The 22,489-nt window shown below is 39.6% G+C and overlaps 1 protein-coding gene across 1 annotated transcript in view; it reads left to right on the forward strand.

Annotated features, from left to right (window-relative positions):
* Nckap1l (NCK associated protein 1 like) overlaps nucleotides 1-22,489 on the forward strand; it is a 48,019-nt gene that overhangs the window by 4,616 nt on the left and 20,914 nt on the right. Inside the window, exons 4-20 of the mRNA XM_010609385.3 lie at nucleotides 6,477-6,533; nucleotides 6,989-7,131; nucleotides 8,105-8,195; nucleotides 8,285-8,422; nucleotides 9,472-9,520; nucleotides 9,617-9,773; nucleotides 13,586-13,642; nucleotides 13,927-14,023; nucleotides 14,720-14,829; nucleotides 14,987-15,119; nucleotides 15,508-15,589; nucleotides 15,773-15,831; nucleotides 16,043-16,188; nucleotides 17,467-17,599; nucleotides 17,885-18,004; nucleotides 20,540-20,685; nucleotides 21,087-21,218. Of these exons, the coding sequence (XP_010607687.1) occupies nucleotides 6,477-6,533; nucleotides 6,989-7,131; nucleotides 8,105-8,195; nucleotides 8,285-8,422; nucleotides 9,472-9,520; nucleotides 9,617-9,773; nucleotides 13,586-13,642; nucleotides 13,927-14,023; nucleotides 14,720-14,829; nucleotides 14,987-15,119; nucleotides 15,508-15,589; nucleotides 15,773-15,831; nucleotides 16,043-16,188; nucleotides 17,467-17,599; nucleotides 17,885-18,004; nucleotides 20,540-20,685; nucleotides 21,087-21,218 (1,850 nt within the window). The remainder of the gene's footprint in view (nucleotides 1-6,476; nucleotides 6,534-6,988; nucleotides 7,132-8,104; nucleotides 8,196-8,284; nucleotides 8,423-9,471; nucleotides 9,521-9,616; nucleotides 9,774-13,585; nucleotides 13,643-13,926; nucleotides 14,024-14,719; nucleotides 14,830-14,986; nucleotides 15,120-15,507; nucleotides 15,590-15,772; nucleotides 15,832-16,042; nucleotides 16,189-17,466; nucleotides 17,600-17,884; nucleotides 18,005-20,539; nucleotides 20,686-21,086; nucleotides 21,219-22,489) is intronic.

Here is a 22,489-nt window from a genome sequence, read left to right on the forward strand (position 1 = left end):
TTTTTTTTTTTTTTTTTTTTTTTTTGGTACCGGGGACTGAACTCGGGTCCTTGCGCTTTCAAGGCAGGCCACCGAACCGCTGAGCTAAATCCCTGGCCCCTTAAATCTACAAGTTTATTGGAGTTTTTGGGGTCTTCTATATAGAGTATCATGTCATCTGCAAATAATGACAATTTAACGTCTTTCTTTCCTGTCCTTATTCCTTTTCTTTCTCTTGTCTAGTCTCCCTGGCTAATGTTTCCAGAACTAAATCGAAAAAGAGTGGTGATAGTGGCCATCCTTGTCTTGTTCCTGATTTTAGTGTGAAAGATAGCAGTTTTTGCCTGTTTAGTGTGATGTTGACTGCTGGTTTGTCATAGATGGCTATTATCAGATTGAAATAAAGACCATCTATTCTGATTTTCTGTCAGGTTTTTGTCATGAGTGGGTGTTGGACTTTGTTAAATGCTTTTTCTGCATCTATAGACATGATCATATGGTTTTTGTCCTTGGCTCTGTTAATATTGCATATTTCATTTATTGATTTATGTAATTTATGTATGTTGAATCATCCCTGCATCCCTGGGATGAATCCCACTTGGTCAGGGTATATAATCTTGACAATCTTCTGCATTCTTTTTGCCAGTATCTTTTTTTTTTTTTTTTTTTTTTTTTTTGATACTGGGGATTGAACTCGGGACCTTGTTCTTGTGAGGCAGGTGGTGGCACCATTGAGCTAAATCCCCATCCCCTTGTTTGCCAGTATCTTACTGAGGATTTTTTCATCTGTGTTCATTAGGGAGATGGTCTGTAGTTCTCTTTTTTTTGGCTGGGTTCTTCTCTGCTTTTGGAATCAAGGTAATGTTTGCTTCCAGGAATCTGGGTACTTTTCTTCCCTTTCACTTTCATTAAAGAGTTTGAGGAGTAGTGGCATTGAGGTCTTCTCTAAATTTCGTGTAGAATTCAGCAGTAAAGCCATCAGGACCTGAGCTTTTCTTTGTTAGTAGGTTTTATTGTTGTTATTGTTGTTTTTTGTTTTTTGTCTTTTTGAGACAAGGTCTCACTTTGTAGTTCAGGCTGGCCTCGAACTCTTGGGAATCCCCTTGCCTCTGTCTCCCAAGGGTTGGGAGTACAGGCGTGTGCCACCACACCTGGCTTGTTAAGTTTTTAATTACATTTTCAATTTCATTGACCGATATTGTGTTGTTTAGAATTTTTATATCATTTTGGTTTGGCTTTGGCAATTCGTATGTATCTAGGAAACTTCATTTCTTGTTTTCTTTCTTATTACAATACAGGTTCTTGAAGTAGGTATTGATGATCCTCTGGATTTATACAGGATCTTTTGTAATTTCACTGTTTTCATTCCTAACTGAATGGATTTGATACTTCTGTTTCCTTTTTTTGATAAGGTTGGTTAAGGATTTGTCAATTTTATTTAATCTTTCAAAGAACCAAGTCTTGGATTCTTTTTTTTTGGGGGGTATAATTCTCCTAGTCTTCATTGCATTAATTTCTGCTCTAATCTTTATTATTTCCCCTCTTGTATAAGGTTTGAGATTATCTTGCTTTTCTTTTCCTAGAAGCTTGGAGTTCAGCATTAGATTGTTTGTTTGAGCTCGCTCTGTTTCCTTAATATGGGCATTCGCTGCTATGAATTTCCCTTGTAGGACTGCTTTCATTGTATCCCATAAATTCTGGTATGTTGTACTGGCATTATCATTTAATTGTAGAAACTGTCTGATTTCTTCTTTAATTTCATCTGTGACCCATTGGTTGTTCTGGAGGGTGTTATTTAGTTTCCATATGTTTATGAAGCTTTTGTGGTTTCTTTTGCTATTGATCTCTAATTTCATTGTACTATGATCTGAAAATATGCATGGGATAATTTCAGTTCCTTTGCATTTACTTAAGCATATTTTGTGAGCTAGCATGTGGTCTGTTTTGGAGAACATCCTGTGAACAGCTGAGAAGAATGTGTATTCTGATGTTGTGGGGTAGAACACTCTATAGATATCTATTAAGTCCATTTCTTCAAGAGTTTGGTTCAGTTCTAGTATTTCATTGTTGGTTTTTGTCTAGTTGATCTGTCTATTTGTAACAGTGGGGTATTGAAGCCCTGTATAACACACAATTTTAATAGTGCTTATTTGCTTTTTCCTGTCTGGATAGTATTTGTTTTTTATAGTTGGGTGCACTGGTATTTGGTGCATATTTATGATTGTCATCTTTCTCTTGGATTGTTCCTTTTACTAGGATGTAGTGACCTTCTTTGTCTCTTTTTGTCTTGACTTGAAATCCACTTCGTCTGCAAATAGTATAGCTACCTTTCCTTTTTCCGGGTTCTTGTCACTTGGAATATTGTTTTCCATCCTTTGACTTTCATTCTGTGAATTCTTTCTGAATTAAGTGTGTTTCTTATATGCAGCATATTGTTGGATCTTGTTTCTTCTTTTTTTTTTTTTGAGTTTATTGGTACATTTTAGGTATACAGTACAGTTACACTCACTATTGGGATCTTGTACCTTTACATGACAGGTCTTGGTTCTCATTTTTTCACCTTGTCCCTGCCCTCCCTTGGATCTTGCTTCTTGATTCATTCTGCCAGTCTGTTTCTTTTGATTGGTGAATTGCGACCATTGACATTAATGAGTATAACTGATATGCATTGAGTTATCATTGGAAGACTTTCCTTCCTTTTTAAGGTTGAATAATCTTCCTTTTTTTTTTTTTTTTTTTTTTTTTTTATTTTTTTTGTACCAGATATCCAACTCAGGATTTTATGCTTGTGAGGCAGGTGGCAGAACCACTGAGCTAAATCCCTGGCCCATATTCTTCCTTTGTATTGTTGTGCTACTTTTGCTGATCTGTTTATCTGTGGTGTGGGTAGCTGCTACATTTTAGCTGTTTGAATAATGCTATGAACATTGGTTGTTCAAGTATCTCTTTAATACTTTGCTTTTTAGGGGCTGGGGATTTAGCTCAGCGGTTCCAGGGCCGCCTCACAAACACTTTGCTTTTTAATTCTTTTGGGAGTAAAGTCAAGACATGGGATTGCTGGATTATGTGGTAATTCTGTCTTTAACTTTTGGAGGAATTTCCATAGGGGTTGTATCATATTAATATTCCACCAACAGTGCACAAGGTATATAATTTCTTTATATTCTTGTTAATTGTGTGTGTATGTGTGTGCGCGCGCGTGTGTGTATGCATGTGGCATGTGCTGGGAATCAAATGTAGAATCTTACATTTATTAGGCATGAATATTACAACTAAGCAACATCTGCAGCCTTGTTTTAGACTAATTTTATTTCCTTAATAATTAGTGTGTCAAACATCTTTTTTTTTTCCTTTTCCTGGTACCAGGGATCAAACTCAGAACCTTGCACTTTTGAAGCAGGTGTGGCACCACTGAGCTAAATTCCCAGCCCCTTTTCATGTTCTTATTGGCCACTTATATTTCTTTGGAGAAATATCTATTTCAAGTCCTTTACCTATTTTTAAATTGATTTTGTTATGTTGTATAGCTTATATAGAAAACTACTAAAACTCAACATTTTTGAATTAAAATTTTTTTATTGTGTACCTTTGTAATATAGAATAACATGATTCATTTTGGTATATTGATATAAGCACATAGCACATTTTAACTGTTTCCATCCTCATTACCTACTTTTCCCTTTCCTCTCCTCCTCAATGTAAAAATTTAAAAGCATTTCCCTCAACATTTTATTACAAACTTACTAAAAATTTCATGAGTTGTAGAAGTTAATCTTTTCTAATTTGAAAATCTGGAATCTGAAATGGTCCAAAATCTAAAATCTTGAACACTGCTATGACATCACAAGTGGAAAATTCTACTTTTGACCTTATTTGACCTCATTCTACCATTGCCTTGTAGTAGTTAAAATAGAGGTACACTAAAAATATTGTATAAACTTACTTTTAGGCTGTATGTATGAGGTATATAAAAATGCATTTTGGTTTTTGACCTGGGTCTCATTTCCAAGATATATATATACATGCAAATATTCCCAAACCTGAAGAAAAATCTGAAATATGAAAGACTTTTGGTTCCAAGCATTTTGGATAAGGGACACTCAGCCTGTTGAAGAGCATTGTTCTACTCTCCTCCTGAGTTTCCTAATTGTTAGTATTTTGCCATATTTGCTTATCCCTTTTTTTTCTGACTTAGTTGCTGATGTCATGACATTTTCTTCCCAAAATATTTTAGCATACATCTGCTAAGGACAAGAATACTTTCTTACATAATCTTAATGCAATTATTGTCCTGAGGAAATATAATACTGCTACAGTGTTATTGGCTAATAATACATAGCCCATTTTACAATTCTCAGTTGTCTCAAGGATTGTATGTTGGATTTAGTTATTTCTGTTTAGTCTTTTACCTAGAATAACTAAGTATGGCTTTTGTTTGTCTTTCCTGATACTGACCTTTTTGGCAGAGTCCATGGTAGTTATTTTTCAAAGCATCTCTGAATTTGGATTTGTCTTGCTAAAAGTTTTTGGTAGCAATATTATATGGGTGATATTTTACTTGAAATTTGAACAATAAGGATGTACTATTTTTGAAAATATAAAAATCATTAAAGTTATTTAGTATGTTTTTGAAAGGCAAATTGATGACTGAACATGATGATGCATGCCTTTAATCTCAGGATGCTGAGACAGGAGAATTCAAAGTGTGAGGTCTGAGCTAGGGATGTAGTTCAGTGGTAGAGCACTTGCATACCAAGCACAAGGCCCTGGGTTCAATCCCCAGTACCCACACTCCAAAACAATACAAAACATCCCCAAGCAAATAATATGCTTCAGAAGTCTTAAAAATTAATGAAGTAATTCTGTGTCTAGAAATTTATCTTAAGGAACCAGTCAATTGGAAATGCAAAGATGAATGCGCATGTCTTTAATCTCACTACTTGAGATACTGAGGTAGGAAAAATTTCTACTTTGATGCTAGCCTGGTCTGCATAGCGCAACCTTTTTCCAGAAAAAATTTATACGTATACACACACACACACACACACACACACACGCACACATATATATGTATGTATATATGAATTGTGTCCCCTTCTGATTCTTGTCTTTAAAGTATAAGAGCTGTGTAGTGGCATTGGTTGTGTGAGAGGCTGAAAGTGAACCTAGCTCTTTCCCATAGGACTGGGTTGCAAATTAGAGCTGTAGAAAGGCATTCCTAGCAAATGAGGCAGCTTAGACCTAGACAGAGGTGTGAAAGTCATGTGCCATATAGGGATCATCATAGGATCTAGGTTCAAATTCTGGTACTTTACTAGCTCTCTAATCTTGGGCAAGTTTCTTCAGTATTCCTAGCCTTGATTTCTCCATCTGTTAATTTAGACAAGGGCTTTTGGGAAGATAAATGGGAAACATTTTTTCCTACACATTTTAACATACTTTGACAAATCTGTGTGTTACCATCACAAAGTACAGAAAATTTCCATCACTCTGAAAGGTTTGCTTGGCCTTTTTCCTTCCTAGTCAATCTGTATCCTTCTTTATTCTTGCTCCTAGGTATCCACTGATCTGATTTCTGGAGGAGAATAGACTTTTTCTAGAACTTCAAGTAAATGGAATCTAATCAGTGCTTATTACTTTGTATCTGGCTTCTTATAGGTAGCATTTATTAGATACTTACATTTATCCACTAGTGATTCAGTACTTACTTTTGCTGAGAACTATTCCATTGTATTAATACAATTTGTTTATCTCCTCACCTGTTGATGGAGATTTTAGTTGTTTCCAGTTTGGGGCCATTATGAATAAGTTGCTAGAAACATTCAAGTACAAATGTTTGTGGGGACATATTTTTCATTTCATTTGGATAAATCAGCTAGAAATTGAACTGCTGAACCATATGGTGAGTATGCTTAACTTTTGTTTTTTCTCTTCTTAGGTTGTCATAATTGTACATATTTATGGGATACAGTGTGATAATTTGATACATGCATACAGTTTTAGTGATCAAATCAGGATAACTAATATTTCCATTATTTCTTTGTGCTGGAAACATTTGAACTCTTCTTTCTTTCTTACTTTCTTTTCTTTTCTTTTTTTTTTACTGTACCAGGCATTGAACTCAGGACCTTGTGCTTGTGAGGCAGGTGCAGTGCCCCTGAGCTAAATCCCCAGCCCTCTTCTAGTTCTTTATAAAAGAGAATGTTTAATTTTATAAGAAGCTGCCAAACTTTTTTCAAAACTGTTCCATTTTACTCTGTGAGGAATGGGACATAGGGGTGATAAAATGAGAGAGAGTGTGTGTAATAGTAGCGGACCCATGGGCAGTTGGCAGGGTAACCTGACGGGGACCACTTATGACTCCATAGGGGAGAAACTTTCTTCCTTTTTTTAAACAATGCCTCCCTAAGGGAATAGGCCCTTTCCTTCAAATTCTAGTAATATATATCCCTTTCTTTTTATTCTTTATTTACACTCATCTTAAATTCTACCCCCAGGATCATGTATATGAACTTCTCAACACGATTGATGCCTGCCAGTGTCATTTTGATATCGTAAGATCCTTTGCAATTTTCTTCTACCATAGAATAGAATTAAGAAAAGGCCAGCTCTTGGTTGGGGCAGTGTGGTGTGGGATGGGACTGGAAGAATGGCCATTTCATTTGTTCCTTCTGAGAACCGTGATTCTTTTGTAGAGTGCTGAAGTTACCATGTACTTACATGTGAAGCAGATAAGCAGTATGATTTAATTAATACAAAAATTAAAAATCTTTTACTGTATCTCTTCTGACCTCCAAATGCTACCTTACTTCCTGGCCTTCTTGTATCTCAAGCCCATGTTTAGCCTGAAGTTTGCTTCTATTTTTCTTCTGAATTTTTCATTTTGTTAGTCCCTTCTTTTATGTGGACCTGGTCAGAGTCTATTTTAGCACTGTCTGGAATGGTTGAGGAAATAAGAAGATCCAGACTACTTGGCTGTGCTGTCCTTGGGCGTTGTATTTTCCTTTAGAATCTCAACTTTGACTTCACTCGGAGTTACCTGGACTTGATCGTGACTTACACCTCTGTTATTTTGCTGCTGTCGCGAGTTGAGGATCGACGGGTACTCATTGGCATGTACAACTGTGCCCACGAAATGCTGCATGGGCACAGGTAAGTTTAAGAGGTGGCAAAGAGCCTCATACATGGAGCTGTAAAGTAGGGGTAGGTACCGAAGAAATAGATGCCATGGCTTCCTCTATGAGTATATACAATCTACATCAGGACCCTGGGAAGATAAGGTATTTTTTAGATATAGTTAACTCTTGAGTATCTGTCAGTGGATTATTCAGTTTGTATTATCTCTTATCATTTTTAATCTGGACTGGCTTCTAATCTGCTTTTTAGATTATTAGAAAAGGGAAAGACAATTCTTTTTAGTATTAGTAGAAATATCAATAAGGCCAAGCCTTTGGAAATAGGTAATGTATGATAATATATTTGAAGAGAAATATAAATGAATTTTGGATTATCTGCAATTCTGTTCTTCCTTCATTAGTTAAAAAAGGAGCATTATGGGCTGAAAATTGAAGACCAGAGGAATTAGAGTGGGATATGGCAGGTCGTTCTATGTGTAATATACATTCCCCGTGTCTACATGGGTACCTTGGCACATGCCTTTCCCATTAGCTTTGAATATTTATGTACCATTTTGGGAATATTTATGTACCATTTTGAGTTGCATGCATATTGCTTGATTTCTAAGTAACGGACACAAATTTATCAAGTACTTATTATGTATCCGCCTCCCCCTTTTTTTGGTATCGGGGATCAAACTCAGGACCTTGAGCTTGCGAGGCAGGCAGTGGCATCACTGAGCTAAATCCCCAGTCCATCCAACCCTATTTTGCTTAAAAGAGAGAAACTTCCATGGGTCCATCTCACGTTGTGTAGTTCTATTTAACTGTAGCTTAGTATACATGCGTGGGGGCTGGGTACTAGTACATGTAATTCACAGTTTAGTGTGTCTGTCTTTGGAGCTAGTGGGGGGTGCCAGTGTATGCATATGTCTGTGTCTTTTATACAAATATATCCATTTACATCAGGGTTAAGGCCTGTAACTCCTCTCTGCTCTGCTTTCTTTCAGTGACCCCAGTTTTGCTCGTTTGGGTCAGATGGTTTTAGAATATGATCACCCTCTGAAGAAGCTGACAGAAGAGTTTGGGCCTCACACAAAGGCAAGGTCACTGAGGGAGTGGAGAATTTTTCAGGCAGGAGTATTTGTTTCCATTTTTTGAATTAAGGATTCATTTTCCTTTTCCCACAGGCAGTGAGTGGAGCCCTTCTCTCTTTGCATTTCCTCTTTGTCCGGAGGAACCAGGGGGCTGAGCAGTGGCGCAGTGCCCAGCTTCTCAGTCTCATCAGCACTCCCCCAGCCATGATTAACCCTGCTCACTCAGACACAGTGAGTTCCCTTTTCCTTCTGTTTACCAAGGCCATCTCCACAGAAGGTGCCTCTTTCAGGAAATGTCAGCCCTAAGAATCTAGCCCTCATAGAACATTGCCTCTAGATCAATCACTTCTTATAGCTAAAAAGTCATGATTAAGTTGCAGCCTCTGCTTGGGCCAGGATTAATATGTGCCTGCTCATAAAAGGAATTCAGTAGATATTTTTAGGATGAATGAACAAACGGATGAAACTCAGTCATTAGTCGCTAGTAGGAACTTGCGCTTAGCATTCAATTAAAATGTTTTTGCTCAGCTACTATGGGCCCAAAGTCCTTCCCTCAAAGAACTTACAGTCTAAGTTGGGTGTAGTGGCACATGCCTGTAATTCCAGCTCTAGGGAGGCTGAGGCAGGAGGATTGCTGTGAATTTGAGGCCAGCCTGGGCTACATAGTGAGTTCAAGGCCAGCCTGAGCTACATGTGAGACCCTGTCTCAAAAATGTAAAACAAAACAAAACTTACAGTCTAGTAGAGAAGATTTTGTCATAAAAACATAACTGATGGTAAGCTCCAAATGAATAATTTATGCTTATGATGTATAGTTTATGTGGTAAGAGGATCTAAGGGAGGGAGAGAAGAAGGTTTTGAATCTTGTTATTAAAATTATCTGAACTGTTGAAGAGAGGTTAAACCTTTTGTTTTGTGTTGACTTCCACCCTCAGCTCCTTTTCCTTTTTTCAATTGTCCTTTTTTTCCTTAGTCTGCTTCAAGGGCCTCCCTTCCACTATTGGCAGGTTCGCCAGCTATTGGTTTATCCATGTGCCTTAACCTGGTTTGTAAAAACAGCGTGTGTGTGTGTGTGTGTGTGTGTGTGTGTGTGTGTGTGTGTGTGTGTGTTTTTTGGTGCTCTGGATTGACTCAAAGGCTTTGCACATGCTCGGCAGGTATTCGACACTTGAGCTTTGTCTGTAGTCCAAAAAGTTGGTACTCAGCTTCTAGACTGATTTTTCTCCAGGAGAAGAGTAGGTTAAACAACTGCATGACCATTTCTTCCTCTCTTCTCGCAGATGGCTTGTGAGTATCTGTCTGTGGAAGTGATGGAGCGCTGGATTATCAGTGAGTCCGTGGGATTAGGTGGGGACAGATGTAGCAGCACCTTACCTGGGGAGCAAATTCTAACAGCCTTGCTCTGCACTCTCCACCCACCTGCAGTCGGGTTTCTTCTCTGTCATGGGTGCCTCAACGCCAACAGCCAGTGCCAGAAGCTGTGGAAGCTGTGTCTGCAGGGCTCCCTGTACATCACTCTCATCCGGGAAGATGTACTGCAGGTGCACAAGGTTACCGAGGACCTGTTTAGCAGTTTGAAAGGGTGAGAGGCATAAGAACCAAACTGATATTTTGGGGCTCTTAGTCCCATTTTTAGTCTCTGTGAGTGTTCCATGTATGGGTGGGAAGAGTTAATTCTAACCATGGAAGAAATACTTATCAAATACTATTTGCTATTTGCTGAAATAGTTATGAAGTACCTATTATTTCAGGGATACAATTTTTGGTAAGGTAACATAGAAGTTAAAAGCTTGGACTCTGAAACCAGACTGCCTGGGTTTGAACTCAAGCCCTACCATTTACTAGCTGTGTGACTTTAAGCAAGTTACTGAGTTTCTCTGTGCCATTGGGGTCAATTTCCTCACCTATAAAATGTGAATAGTTGTGCCTCCCCTATGACTGACCTCACAAGGTTATAAATAATGAAAGAGTTATATGTAAAACATGTAGAAAAGATCCTGGAACATTAAGCATACTGTGCTTGTTAAATAAAAGATATGATCTATCCCTTCTCAGCCTTTTGGCTAAGATCAAGTGTAAATAAAAGATATGATCTCTGTTTCTGAGGAGTTTACAAATTGGTAGAAAATAGTCAAACTGTTGTACAGGGTAAGGAATTGTGGCATATAAACACAAAGTGCTGTGGACACATTTAGGACACTTAAACTGGATCTAGCAGGATCCTGAAAAACCTGGAGACAGGTAGACCTAAGAGTTAAGCCATTGAAAAGTATGTGTGTGGTGGAGAGAAAGGCATGGGAGTTATGTAAAGTAGAGAAAGGTGTTCTAGGCAGAGAACTATCAAGATTTTTTTTTTGTACGGGGATCAAACTGCGCTTGCAAGCCAGGCGGTGGCACCACTGAGCTAAATCCCCGGCCCACTACCAAGATTTTTGAGGCCAGGGAGAACGTGTATGCAAATGCTAAGACTCTCATGTGGTTCAGTGTGTTGACTGCTCATGAAGAACATGCGGAGTGAGAAGAACAAGCAACAAACTGCAGGACACATTGCTATTTAAGAGCCAGGCAGAAACAGAGAAACCAACGAGGGACATTGATAAAAAAGAGGGAAAACAGAAGCCCAGGGAAGAATGCATTCCAGGAAGGAAGACCTGGTTATCTATGTTTTTAGATGATGTTAAGAGCGAATAAAATGAGGATTGGAAAAAGTTCATTGGATTTGGCCATACAGATCATCTTAGTGCTCACCTTATAAATAACTTCAGTTGAGTGGTGCGGTTCTAGGAAGGGTTGCATTGGGTTTAGAGCAAATGGGAGATGAGGAATTCAAGACTGTGAAGAGAAGAGTAGAGAGCTATGATGAGGAGGTGTGGGGTTAAGAAAGGGGTTCAATTACCTATATTATTTTTAGCGGCCAAGATAATATCCAGAAATGAGAAAAACACAAACTAAAAATTGGCTACAATCTCACCTCCCTGAATAGTTTGATGTCCATCCTCCAGATGCTTGTGTATATGTGTGCATGTATACAGACTCATACATAAACATACAAAGATATGCATATATTTTCAACCTTAAATGAGTAATTTTTAAAAAGCAATGGGTTTACATTCTATTTATGCCTAGAGTTCACTTATTTTTCTTACCACATTTTGGATATCTTTGAATATCAGTCTGTAAAGACTTACTCTTTCTAGTAGTTGAAAATATTCCATTTTGTGGTTGTAACGTAATTTATTTGCTCAATCCCATTGATGGGTATTTGAACTGTTTCCCTTTTTAAATCATTATAAACAAATGGTACAACAAAAATCCTTAGACATATATCTTTCTTTTTGGTATTGAACTAATGACCTTGTGCTTGTGAGGCAGGCATAGTGCCACTGAGCTAAATCCCCAGCCCCACATTTCAAATTTTAATAGCTTTTATAAAATTGTCCTCTGAACAAATTGTATTATCAATAGTCTATATGAATACTGATTGCTCTACAACTATACAGTATTATTAGAAAAGATTACCTAAAGAGGAAAAAATATAAAAATAAAAAGAACAAAGAAATAACAAAAATAAAGTTAAAAAAATCATTGCCATCCAGATTAGTGGTACATACCTCTAATCCTAGCACTCTGAGAGGCTGAGGCAATATGATCACAAATTCAAGGTTGGCATAGACAACTTAGTGACTTAACAAGAACTTGTCTCAAAAAATAAAAAAAGGTCTGGATTGTAGTTCAGTGCAAAGGCCTTGGGTTCAATCCCAAATTTGGGATTGCAAAAGAAAAACAAATCATTGCTAGAGGTAAGAGCCAATAAATCTAAGATTAATAATTAAAAATCACAGAGGGTGGATTTGGGTGTATGTGAAAAATTTTTCTAATGCTTTTTAAAAAAAATTTTTTTATTTTTTTGGTACCACTGATCGAACTCAGGACCTTATGCTTGTGAAGCAGTCAGTGGAACCACTGAGCTAAATTCCCAGCCCATTTTTTTTTTTGATTACCACTTTTTTTTTTTCTGGTACTGGGGATCAAACTCAGGATCTTTTGCTTGCCAGGCAGGTGCAGTGCTACTGAGCTATGAGGTGCAATGCCTTAATTACCACTTTTAAGGAATGAAAGAGATATTTGAAGATTGTGTAGTTCCTTGTTACTAAGATCAGCAACTAATACATATAATTAATAGTTTAGGGAGTTTTTTTACATAAACGATTTATTTTGATCTTTATAATTCACGTGTAAGTAATAATATTTTTTAATGAGAAAATGGGAGGCTCAGTCTCAATGTCCCTCAGTTAATAAGAGGTGGAATTATGAATTTTTTGGACCTGTAATCCTGTCTCTTTCCTTTGTATTCTGTAAAGTTTGAAATAATTAGCCATCAGGAATAATGTAGAGTTGAGTCCTGATTTAATTAAGATAATTTCAACTCTAAACTCTCTGTGATTTGTCCTAAATTCAGTAAGGGAGTGGTTTGGAGAAGGGACATGAGAGATTTTGAAGTCCCATTAATGTGGTGGCCAAAGTGATCCAGTAAAAGACACTGATATAGAACACAGCAGAGTCTCTCGTACTACTGGGATTCCAAGAATAGGTCACAAGTTGAAAGAAAGAGATATGGCCAAATATTACAGATAAACCATAAACAATGAAAAGTGTTTCATTTGGTGATTCAGAAGTTCATACTGACCTCCAAGAGAGAAATTCGTTAAGTGTCAAAGGCCTTGTGGGATTCAAAGGTCACCGAGAGGGGAGGAAGGCAAAAGGGAGTTTCTTTGGAGGAGTTTGGTGGCGTGGGAAAGTGGGCAGCAGTTCAGGGGATTGTCAGGGTCAAGTGAGAGGATTCTTAGGAGGGAAGCTTTGAACTTATTTGTTGGGAGAAGAGAATAAGCTAACAGGGAGGGAGAGATTAAAGCAGTAAAGGGATAACCAGTGAAGTTAAATTTCAAGAGGAAGTGGGTGGGAAAGCAACCCAGGGACCCAGGGTGCCACTGGATGAGAGCTGGGTCTGTGTAATATTTGTGCAGTGCTTCTTTGATCCTACTCAGACCTGGAAAAGGGCTTTGACGTGAAGGTGTGAATGTAGGAGCAGAGAACAAGAGAAGTGTAGCTCAGCTTTGCCATTAAAGCCCTATGTGACCTTGGGCAGTTATTATTTTGGGCAGTTTGCTAGTATTTTCTTTATCTACAAAATAAAAAGATAGAACAGAATGATCTATATATGAATGAAGCTCTGTAAACCCTTTATTAATGAACTAGGGGGAGAAGTATGTATGGAAAGGTCCTGCTGCTGAGGGCTGCCTGTATTTCCCCAGGTAGTAGGCTGCAGTTTTTGAGGATGAGAACAGGGCCCTAGATGGTATTGCTGTCAACCCTGCTGTGCTTGTCAATCTTCAGGTATGGCAAGCGTGTGGCAGATATCAAGGAGAGTAAGGAATATATGATTGCCAACAGGTAAATGTGGGGAATGGGATCTGGGAGAAGGGATGAACTAGGAATCTCTCCTGACTTGCTCTTACCCAAGCCACCATGAGTTTCCCTATAGACCTATTTCTTCAACCTCAGAATCTGCTGTTGGCCAACAGGTTCTTGCACTTTCTTTCCAAAGCTAACATTGGCCCTGAACCTTCTTCCTGCCTGTTACCCCTTCCTAAACACAGCTCTCTTCTGGTCTGCATGTGGAGTATTTAAGAGGATGGGGCAGGCAATATTCATTATTTTCCATTTGCCTTCCTCAGTGGCCAGTTTCACTGTCAACGGCGGCAGTTTCTGCGGATGGCTGTGAAGGAGCTGGAGACCGTGTTAATGGATGAGCCAGGACTACTGGGTCCTAAGGCAAGACTCAAATGTTGGGAGGGATCATGACTAATGATAAGGGCCTCAGTGAGGGAGGGACTTGGCCTTCTTTTGTGTTTTTGTCTTGTGATCTATTTGTATGAGTTTATGCTGATTTCTTGAATCTTGAAGTACTCATTGTATATCTGTTTATTTGGCAATGTTATAGTATGTCCTGTATTATAGCTATGTGTGCACTTGTCCTATCTTCTGTGTGAGAGTGAATTAGTTGATGGCAGAGCTTGCTTTTTTATTTTTATGTATTTATTTATTTTGGTTTTTGAGACAGGGTCTCACTATGTACTTGAGACTGACCTGGAACTCACTAGTAGCCCAGGCTGGTCTTGAATCCACAGCAATCCTCCTGCCTCAGCCTCCTGAGTGCTGGGATTACAGGTGTGTGCCACCATGCCTGGCGCTTTTTAATTTTAAACCATACAAATTCTGAGTAAATATTTCTAAAATTTAATTTGGTGGGGCAGGGAGGTACTGACTGTGAACGGATGGTAACACACGGGCATGTCTGAATCTCTGTCGCGTGCTTGAGGTGTTTTGTGGGTCTGTGTGTTTATCCCTGGACACTGTTGATATGACTACATGACTGTGTCCATGTGCAGATTATCCTGGTATTTTCCTCTGTGCTTTGAAGTCCATTGATAAAGTTGAATATTCTAATAGCCCCTGTCTTCTCCTTAGGCCCTTTTTGCTTTCATGGCCTTGTCCTTCATTCGTGATGAAGTCACCTGGCTGGTTCGCCATACAGAAAATGTCACCAAGACAAAGACACCTGAAGACTATGCTGACTCGTTAGTACTTGACATGGTTAAAAACCTTACCTGTAGATGCACTGGGAAAAGGGGCCAAGTGACCTCAGAAAGCCTCAATTTGTGCCCTGTAATCACTGGCTGTCTCATTCATATTTCTAGTCTCATGCCTCTTCTGTTCTCATCCTCACCTTCACAGGAGCATTGCTGAGCTACTTTTCTTGCTGGAAGAGATCAGGGCTCTGGTGCGAAGACACATCAAAGTGGTACAGCAATACCACCTTCAGTACTTGGCCAGATTTGATGCTCTTGTGCTCAGTGACATCATTCAGGTGTGTTTAATTGATTATACTTTGGAAATTTCAGGGTGACCTCTGGTCATTTTCTTCTCAAAGCCATGTTGACTGAATCTCATGCTTTGTAGACTGGGTACCAAAAAGACTGATTTCTTCCTCTTTATTTGTTAAAAGAATAAACCATGGGTAATTTTAGCAGTCTTTCCCCCGCTAAGTGATAGTACATAGAAATAGGAGAGAAAAATAAAGACAATTTGAATGTTAACATGGCAGGGATCACAGGAAGTTCCCCCTCTCTCATGCTTGGCTCCTGCTTTTGGCACCTAGCATTTCTTCCTACCTATGTACACTTACTGAGCTGTGGTCCTAGTTTCTGTCCTGGCAGAACCTGATCCCACTGACAGCAACTCCAACCTCTCTTTAGAACCTGTCTGTGTGTCCAGAGGAGGAGTCTGTCATCATGTCCTCATTTGTCAGTACCCTCTCCTCGTTGAATCTCAAACAAGGTAACTGAAGGGAGGTCGGGGAGGCAGGGCATATGTGAGGGTCAGTTGTTTTTTCTAAAGGTACTGGTCTTTGAGGCAGGGTATAGAACATGATGACTTTGAAGATGACCTACCATTCTGCAGTTAGACACTAGGATGCTGCTTTATTGTTCCCTTTCATACTTGCTTCTGTTTTTCTTGCAGTTGATAGTGGAGAGAAATTTGAATTCTCTGGATTGAGGCTGGACTGGTTCCGTCTTCAGGTAATGGTCTGTTTCTGTTAGTGGCCCTGTTGTCAGATTCTTCCTCTCCTATATCCCTTCTCTTTTTATTTCCTGAGCTCTGCTTTGTGACGCGTGAACCTTGAGAAGTGATGACTGGATAAGACACACCTAGGACAAACCCCAGTGCTAAGGCAGGGGTGCTGATTCATTCACCTTGTTTTCCCTGCCTTCTTCCCGCCATCACTGTCAGGCATACACCAGCGTAGCCAAGGCCCCCCTTCACCTGCATGAGAACCCTGACCTGGCCAAGGTGATGAATCTCATTGTCTTTCACTCCCAAATGCTGGACTCAGTAGAGAAAGTGCTGGTGGAGACTTCTGACCTGTCTACTTTCTGGTATGTCCTGGTCTGGGCATCTTATCAATTTATTGTGATCTTTTTCCTGGCATTCATGTTCTACTGTAATTTTCCTAGAAATCTTATTTTTTCACTCTCTTAAAGCATATATTTGATGCCAGAACTCACCCATGGCAGCTTCTACCAGTAATCCTTAGGAATGGGATTGAGGATTGTGCTGTATTTGTCCTTGAGAGGAAAGCTACTTGAACTGGGGATTTAGCTCAGTGGCATTGCGCCTGCCTGGCAAGCACAAAGTCCTGAGTTTGATCTCTGGTACCAAAAAGAAAAGCTATTTGGACTTTACACAATTTTCCCTTCGCTAGGCTAGTTCATCGATATGTCTTCTAGTCTTTTCTCATCTTCATTGTTTTCTTTGGAAACTTCAGCTTTTTTTAAAAAAAGCTCTTGGGACTTTGATTTAAAAGAAGCATGAGAAACTTGGAAATTTAAGCTGGAGAATAGGGCCTTTGGAAAATAAACATTTGCTTTGTTGTCCATAGGTAACACCCAACAGTTATTAGGTGCTACTTTTTTAATATAATTGTATTATTGGAAGGATTGCACAACAAAACAAAATACAGTATGTAATTTCTGTTCTCTGAAATCAATATAAATGGGAGGTATAATACCCATACATTAAAAGAACATCAACTCAATGGTTACAAATGTAAGAAAATGCAAAGAGAGTGCATGAAATTGAGAGGATATAGGATTGAGGAAAAATCAGTCTCAGGGAGGCTTTTTTGGAGCCTGTGTGTCAAACTTTGGGAGAAATATGAATTTAGAGGTTCTTTTTCTTTTTGCTTTTTGAGACAGGGTCTTACTATGTTGATTCAGGCTGGCCTCGAACTCGTAGTGATCCTCTGGCCTTAACGTGTGCACTACCATGCCCAGCCAGAATTTTTTTTTTTTTTTTTTTGGTGCTGAGGATTGAACCCTAGGCCTTGTGCATGGTAGACAAGCATTATACTACTGAGTATTTACCCAGTGCTGCATTTAGGATTCCTAAATTAGGAAAAAAGGCCCAAATCATGCAACAGTTTTGAGGGAGTACCAAATTTTGTGCAGGGGAATGGAAGAAGATAAACTGCCCTGGGGTTTATTATAAAAGTCTGAAAGGGTTACGTTTCTGTGGTTCCCTTCTCTCTCATGGGTAGGTAAATTAGGAAGTAGTGAATTTTAATAAATATTTATTGAAAGAATGACTATTTTGTCTCCACGTCAAAGGGCCTAGCTCCTACATCTGGTTTTAAGTCCCTTCCCCTTTCTCTGCAGCTTTCATCTCCGCACCTTTGAGAAGATGTTTGCTATGACCCTGGAGGAACCCACCATGTTGCGTTATGCCATTGCTTTTCCCCTCATCTGTGCCCATTTTGTCCACTGCACTCATGAGATGTGCCCAGAGGAGGTGGGTATCCTGAACTCCAAGCCCTGGTGTCTTTCTAGTCATCTCTTGTCCTTATTCTCCAAAACAAAACCCCAGGGATTGGTTTTGGTCCTAAGAGGAATATAAGCATTGGTTTGTGACATGAGCGCCTTAAGATCTCAGTTGATGTCGAGTTGTCTTCTCTCCCTGGACCTCAGTTTCTTCTTCTGTAGAAGTGGGTGGCACAGGCAAGGGGACTTGAGCAGTATGATAAGGAAGCAGTAGTGGTCCTGGTGATAACAGCTGCTCCCTTTGTCTTCCCCTTAGTACCCTCATCTGAAGAACCATGGTCTTCACCATTGCAATTCCTTCCTGGAAGAGTTGGCCAAGCAGACCAGCAACTGTGTCCTGGAGATCTGTGCTGAACAGCGAAACCTGAGTGAGCAGGTAGGCTCAGGCTGCTCTTTGTCTCCTGCTCCCAGTTCCTTCTCTCTCCACCTTTGTTTTCCTCTCAGATGTCAAGTTTTCTACCTCTTCCTCCAGCAGGGTGATGAGGGCTTTTATGTGCAGGCACTTATAGCCAGATTCCTTTCTTAGTGTAGTCTCTTCTGCCCTTACTCCCTTAGGACCACAGAGAGGTGTCTAAAAATATTCCCATTTAAACAGTTGCGCTCTAGTGTAATTGGTGTCCCATTTGAAGAGTTCTGGGAGATGAGTTAATTTTCCAATTTACTCTCCTCCTATCTGCCCTGCATACACATGCTTAGGGCAGTGGCCCCAGATCCCGTTTTGTCTCACCCTTCTGTTTGTCTGCTCCCTAAGCTGCACTATCTGAATATCCTCAGGCTGCTTTTTTGCCTTTGTCTTCTGGTCTTTCCCTTCCCCGCCTTTGACTGACTCACAGCACCTGGTCATGATTAGCTCAACCTAAATTTCAGACAACTTGAAAATGAGGAAGTAGTTTGGCTGTTGCCCTGGAGTCTTAGATTTCCCAGACTTTCCACACTTCCTGGGTTTGAGTTAGGCTTTGTATCAAATTTGGTAGAAAGGGAGCTGATGTGTGTGCAGTGTGACATATCTACACATTTACATGATTACTTAACCCTTCATTTTCTCATGTAAAGTGAGGATAGGAATATTTTCTTCACAGGGGTGTGTATCATAAAGATTAAATTAGAGTACATGGAATATTTGGCATATGGCACTCAATACATATTAGCTCTTATTTTTTGTAACTTTTTTTTTTCTTTTTTGTGGTACCAGGGATCGAACTCTGGACCTTGTGCTTGCAAGGCAGGCGGCAGAACCACTGATCCAAATCCTCAGTCCCATTTTTTTTTCCTTGGAGACAGGATCTTGCTTTGCAGTGCGGGCTGGCTTTGAACTCATAGTGATCTTCCTGCCTCAGCCTTCTGAGTGAGTGCTGGGATTACAGATATGCACCACGGTGCTCAGCTAAATGTTAGTTCAAGTACCCTTATGCTAGATGTTTGGGGTAGGAACAATTCTTGCACTGTGGAATGTTCCATTTCAAAAAGGGAATATAAATACATGTTTGAAAGACATGTAAATAATTACTACAAGGAAGATATGCAAGTGAGTATACTTACAATATATTTATCACTCAAGAATATTAAGTACAAGTACCAGCTCCCCGCAATGTATTGCACATATGTACTAATAATTTTTTTAAGTTAGAAAATGAATATTGACCATATGCAAGGGACACAGATGAAGAGATCTGCTCATTGTGTAGCAGGAATGACTAAACCATGCTGTGAGTAATTATTTTCACAGCACCAGAACTTTCACAACCAAATGAGTATTGGCCCTCCGGAGACAACATTTTGGGTAAATCATTAGTGATATCACTATGACTAATACAGTTACATTTGGGGGGACTGCTTTCAGAATTTACCACAGACATTTTTGCATTATATCAGGGCTGCTACGCCTTTGTCCATCAAGATGAATTTGATTTCTTGGGAACACCCAGAGTTTGGATTTAAAACAAGGAAGTGTGAATCCTGGCTCTCTGGGCGACTGAGATGGGAGGATTGCAAGTTTGAGCTCAGCCTGGGCAATTTAGGGGCTTAGTGAGACTCTATGAAAACAAAAACAAACAAACAACAAAACAAAACAAAAAATACAAACAAACCCAAAGACAGTGCTAGGGATATAGGTTGACAGAAGGCCCCAGATTAGGTATAACCCCCCTCCAAGGGTGACTGTAAAGTAACAAAACTAGTTTTCTTATGTAGCTTTTCTGCTGATCTAAAAGTGATTCTTGCTGAGGGGTTTCCAGACATGCTCTGAATGTGTGTTAAACCTGGAATCAATGGAAAGAATTCCAAGGTAATTCCCTAAAGATGACACCTGGATATCCGATTTTATCTTCTATTTTCTATATGGTTAACTAGAGATGAAAAGAGATGCCTAACTGATGTTTAAGCAAACTAGAAAGAAATATATTTCAACAAAAGGAGAGTGGGGAGAGAATGTCGGCCACCTTGTGAGCTCTGAGTTGTGGAGGGCTGTGGGGGTGTAGGTGACTGTTTTCACAAGACAGAATATAAAGGAATGTAGCAAGTGAGATGATTGTTGCATCTAACAAAAAGACAACTGTTTTCCTAAGGCTGGAAGATGGTGACAGAAGAGCTGAGAGGAGTGGTTGATCTTATTCTTTGTGCTTGAAATTTTCTCTTAGGAAAGACTCTCAGGATGGGGTGGGGAGTGATGTTCTGAATCTCAGTAGATTCTGCCATCTTGAGACTGGGAGGCTGGCCTTACATGAGGAGAGATTTATAGAAATGGACAAAGGTTGAGCATGCTCCAAATAGGCCCCTATCAGAGGAAGAGAAGCAGAAAGATAAAAGAGCAGACCATAATGGAGAGACCTTATTATAACTGTTAGATGAGGTACTCAGTTGCAGGTTTAGCAATGAATCTCATTTTCTCCATTCACCTTGTTTGTTTCCAAAGCTTCTGCCTAAGCACTGTGCCACAACCATCAGCAAGGCCAAGAATAAGAAGACCATGAAACAGAGGCAGGCTCCCAGGAAAGGCGAGCCAGAGAGGGACAAGCCAGGAGCTGAGAGTCACCGGAAGAACCGCAGCCTTGTCACCAAGTAAGGACTGTGCCCCAGGGGACAAAGTGGTGCTGCATCAAAGAAGGGAGAAAATTGAAGTGGGAAGTGATATGTAGGGGGGAAATGTAGAAGTGATGGTGAGAAATGATGGATATGGAAAAGCACTTACATGTGAATGTCTATTTGCTTTTCTTCTTCTTTTTTTTTTTTTTTTTTTTTTTTTTTTTTTGGGGAGTGAACTCAGGACCTTGCTCTTGCAAGGCAGGTGGTGGCACCACTGAGCTAAATCTCCAGCATCTGCTTTTGAAGTCAGCATTGATCTACGCTGAGTATCCCTGGAAGATGAAAGGGGTCCAAAGGCCAGGGACTGACACATCCCACCCAGGTACTTACAGATAGTGCCTGCCAAACCCCTAATTAATACTCATTTTTCTTTCCAGCATGGACAAGCTACATCAGCACTTGATGGAACTGGCACTGGCTATGAATCATGTACATAGTTTCTCTGTGTTTGAACACACTATCTTCCCTTCTGAGTATCTCAGCAGTCACCTGGAGGCCAGACTCAACAGGTATCCCTCTTTCTTTGTCTGTTTTCGCACAGTACAGTAGTCTGCGATGTTGGGCTCCGTTGGGTCTGTTCTGGTGGTCATGCCAACATGCTGGAGATTCTGATGCAGTCTGTCTGGCATGGGTCCCAAGTACCTCTAGGAAAAACAAATGAAAAGAACCCCTGATCTGTGTAGGTGGTTTTGATGAACAGTCAGAAATAACTACCCCTGATTTAGTAGATGAGCAGAGATGAGCAGTCAGTAGAAATATATTGACATCCAGACCGTGCGAGATGACATTGGAGCAGAATATCTAGCTTATCTGAGCCAGTTTTCTTTTGTGCAAAGTAAGGATAATGATATTTACTTTATAGATAATTACAAATTACCTGTAATTGAGAATTGGTAGACAATTAAAAATAATTAAGAGTACAAAGTTCCTCACATATAACAGGTCTTAGTAAAACAAATTTCCTTTCCTTTTTGCCCCTCATTCCCTTGTTTCCTAAAGTAGGAGTAGCACCCCCTTATATTGGAATTGGATGCTGTAGGCATCAATTAGGGAAGACTTGTGAATAATCCCTTAGTCTTCTGTGTTTTGTTTTGGAATATGTAGCACATTCATGAGTTTATTCAACAAGTATTTATTGAACATCTACCATGTGCCAGGAATATTCTAGAAGCTGTTAATATTGCGGTATACAAAATAGATAAAAATCCCACCTCATGAAATTTAGCTTCTAGTGTGGGGAGGTAGACAGACAAAATAAGAAAGCAGAATAGGTGGTAGATTATGTAGTAATAAATGCTAGTGATTAAAAAGATAAAATAGGAAAAGGAGATGAAAGTGTTGTGTATGTATGCATGGGGGAGGGTTACAGTTTTAGATAGAGTGGCCAAGGAAAGCCTCTTTGAGAAAGTAGCATTTGAGGAAACCTGTGAGGAACTAAGAAATCCAGGCATGCAACAAGTATTCTTGTTTGAGGTAGAAACATTCGTAGTACATTTGAGGAATGTGGAGGCGTCCAGTGAGGCTGCCACCAAAAGGCCTGTGAAAGGTGGGAGAACCTGAGGTTCAAAGGGGCAGAGGAGGGGCCTGGGCCTGTAAAGACCTGGGTTTTTTTATTTGAGGTGGAGGCCTTGGCTAGTTTTGAGCAGAGTTTAGTAATTTTTGCCTCCACGTCTCAGTCTGGCTGTATTACTAGGAACAAGGACTTCGAGAAACAAGGAGACAAGTTTTGAGTCTTGAGTTTTGATTCTGGAAGATGCAGACTTATTTTTCAATCAGGCTT

Source organism: Fukomys damarensis, unplaced genomic scaffold (genome assembly GCF_012274545.1).
Source record: "Fukomys damarensis isolate Sample0158 unplaced genomic scaffold, DMR_v1.0_HiC HiC_scaffold_15, whole genome shotgun sequence".
Lineage (NCBI taxonomy): Eukaryota > Metazoa > Chordata > Mammalia > Rodentia > Bathyergidae > Fukomys > Fukomys damarensis.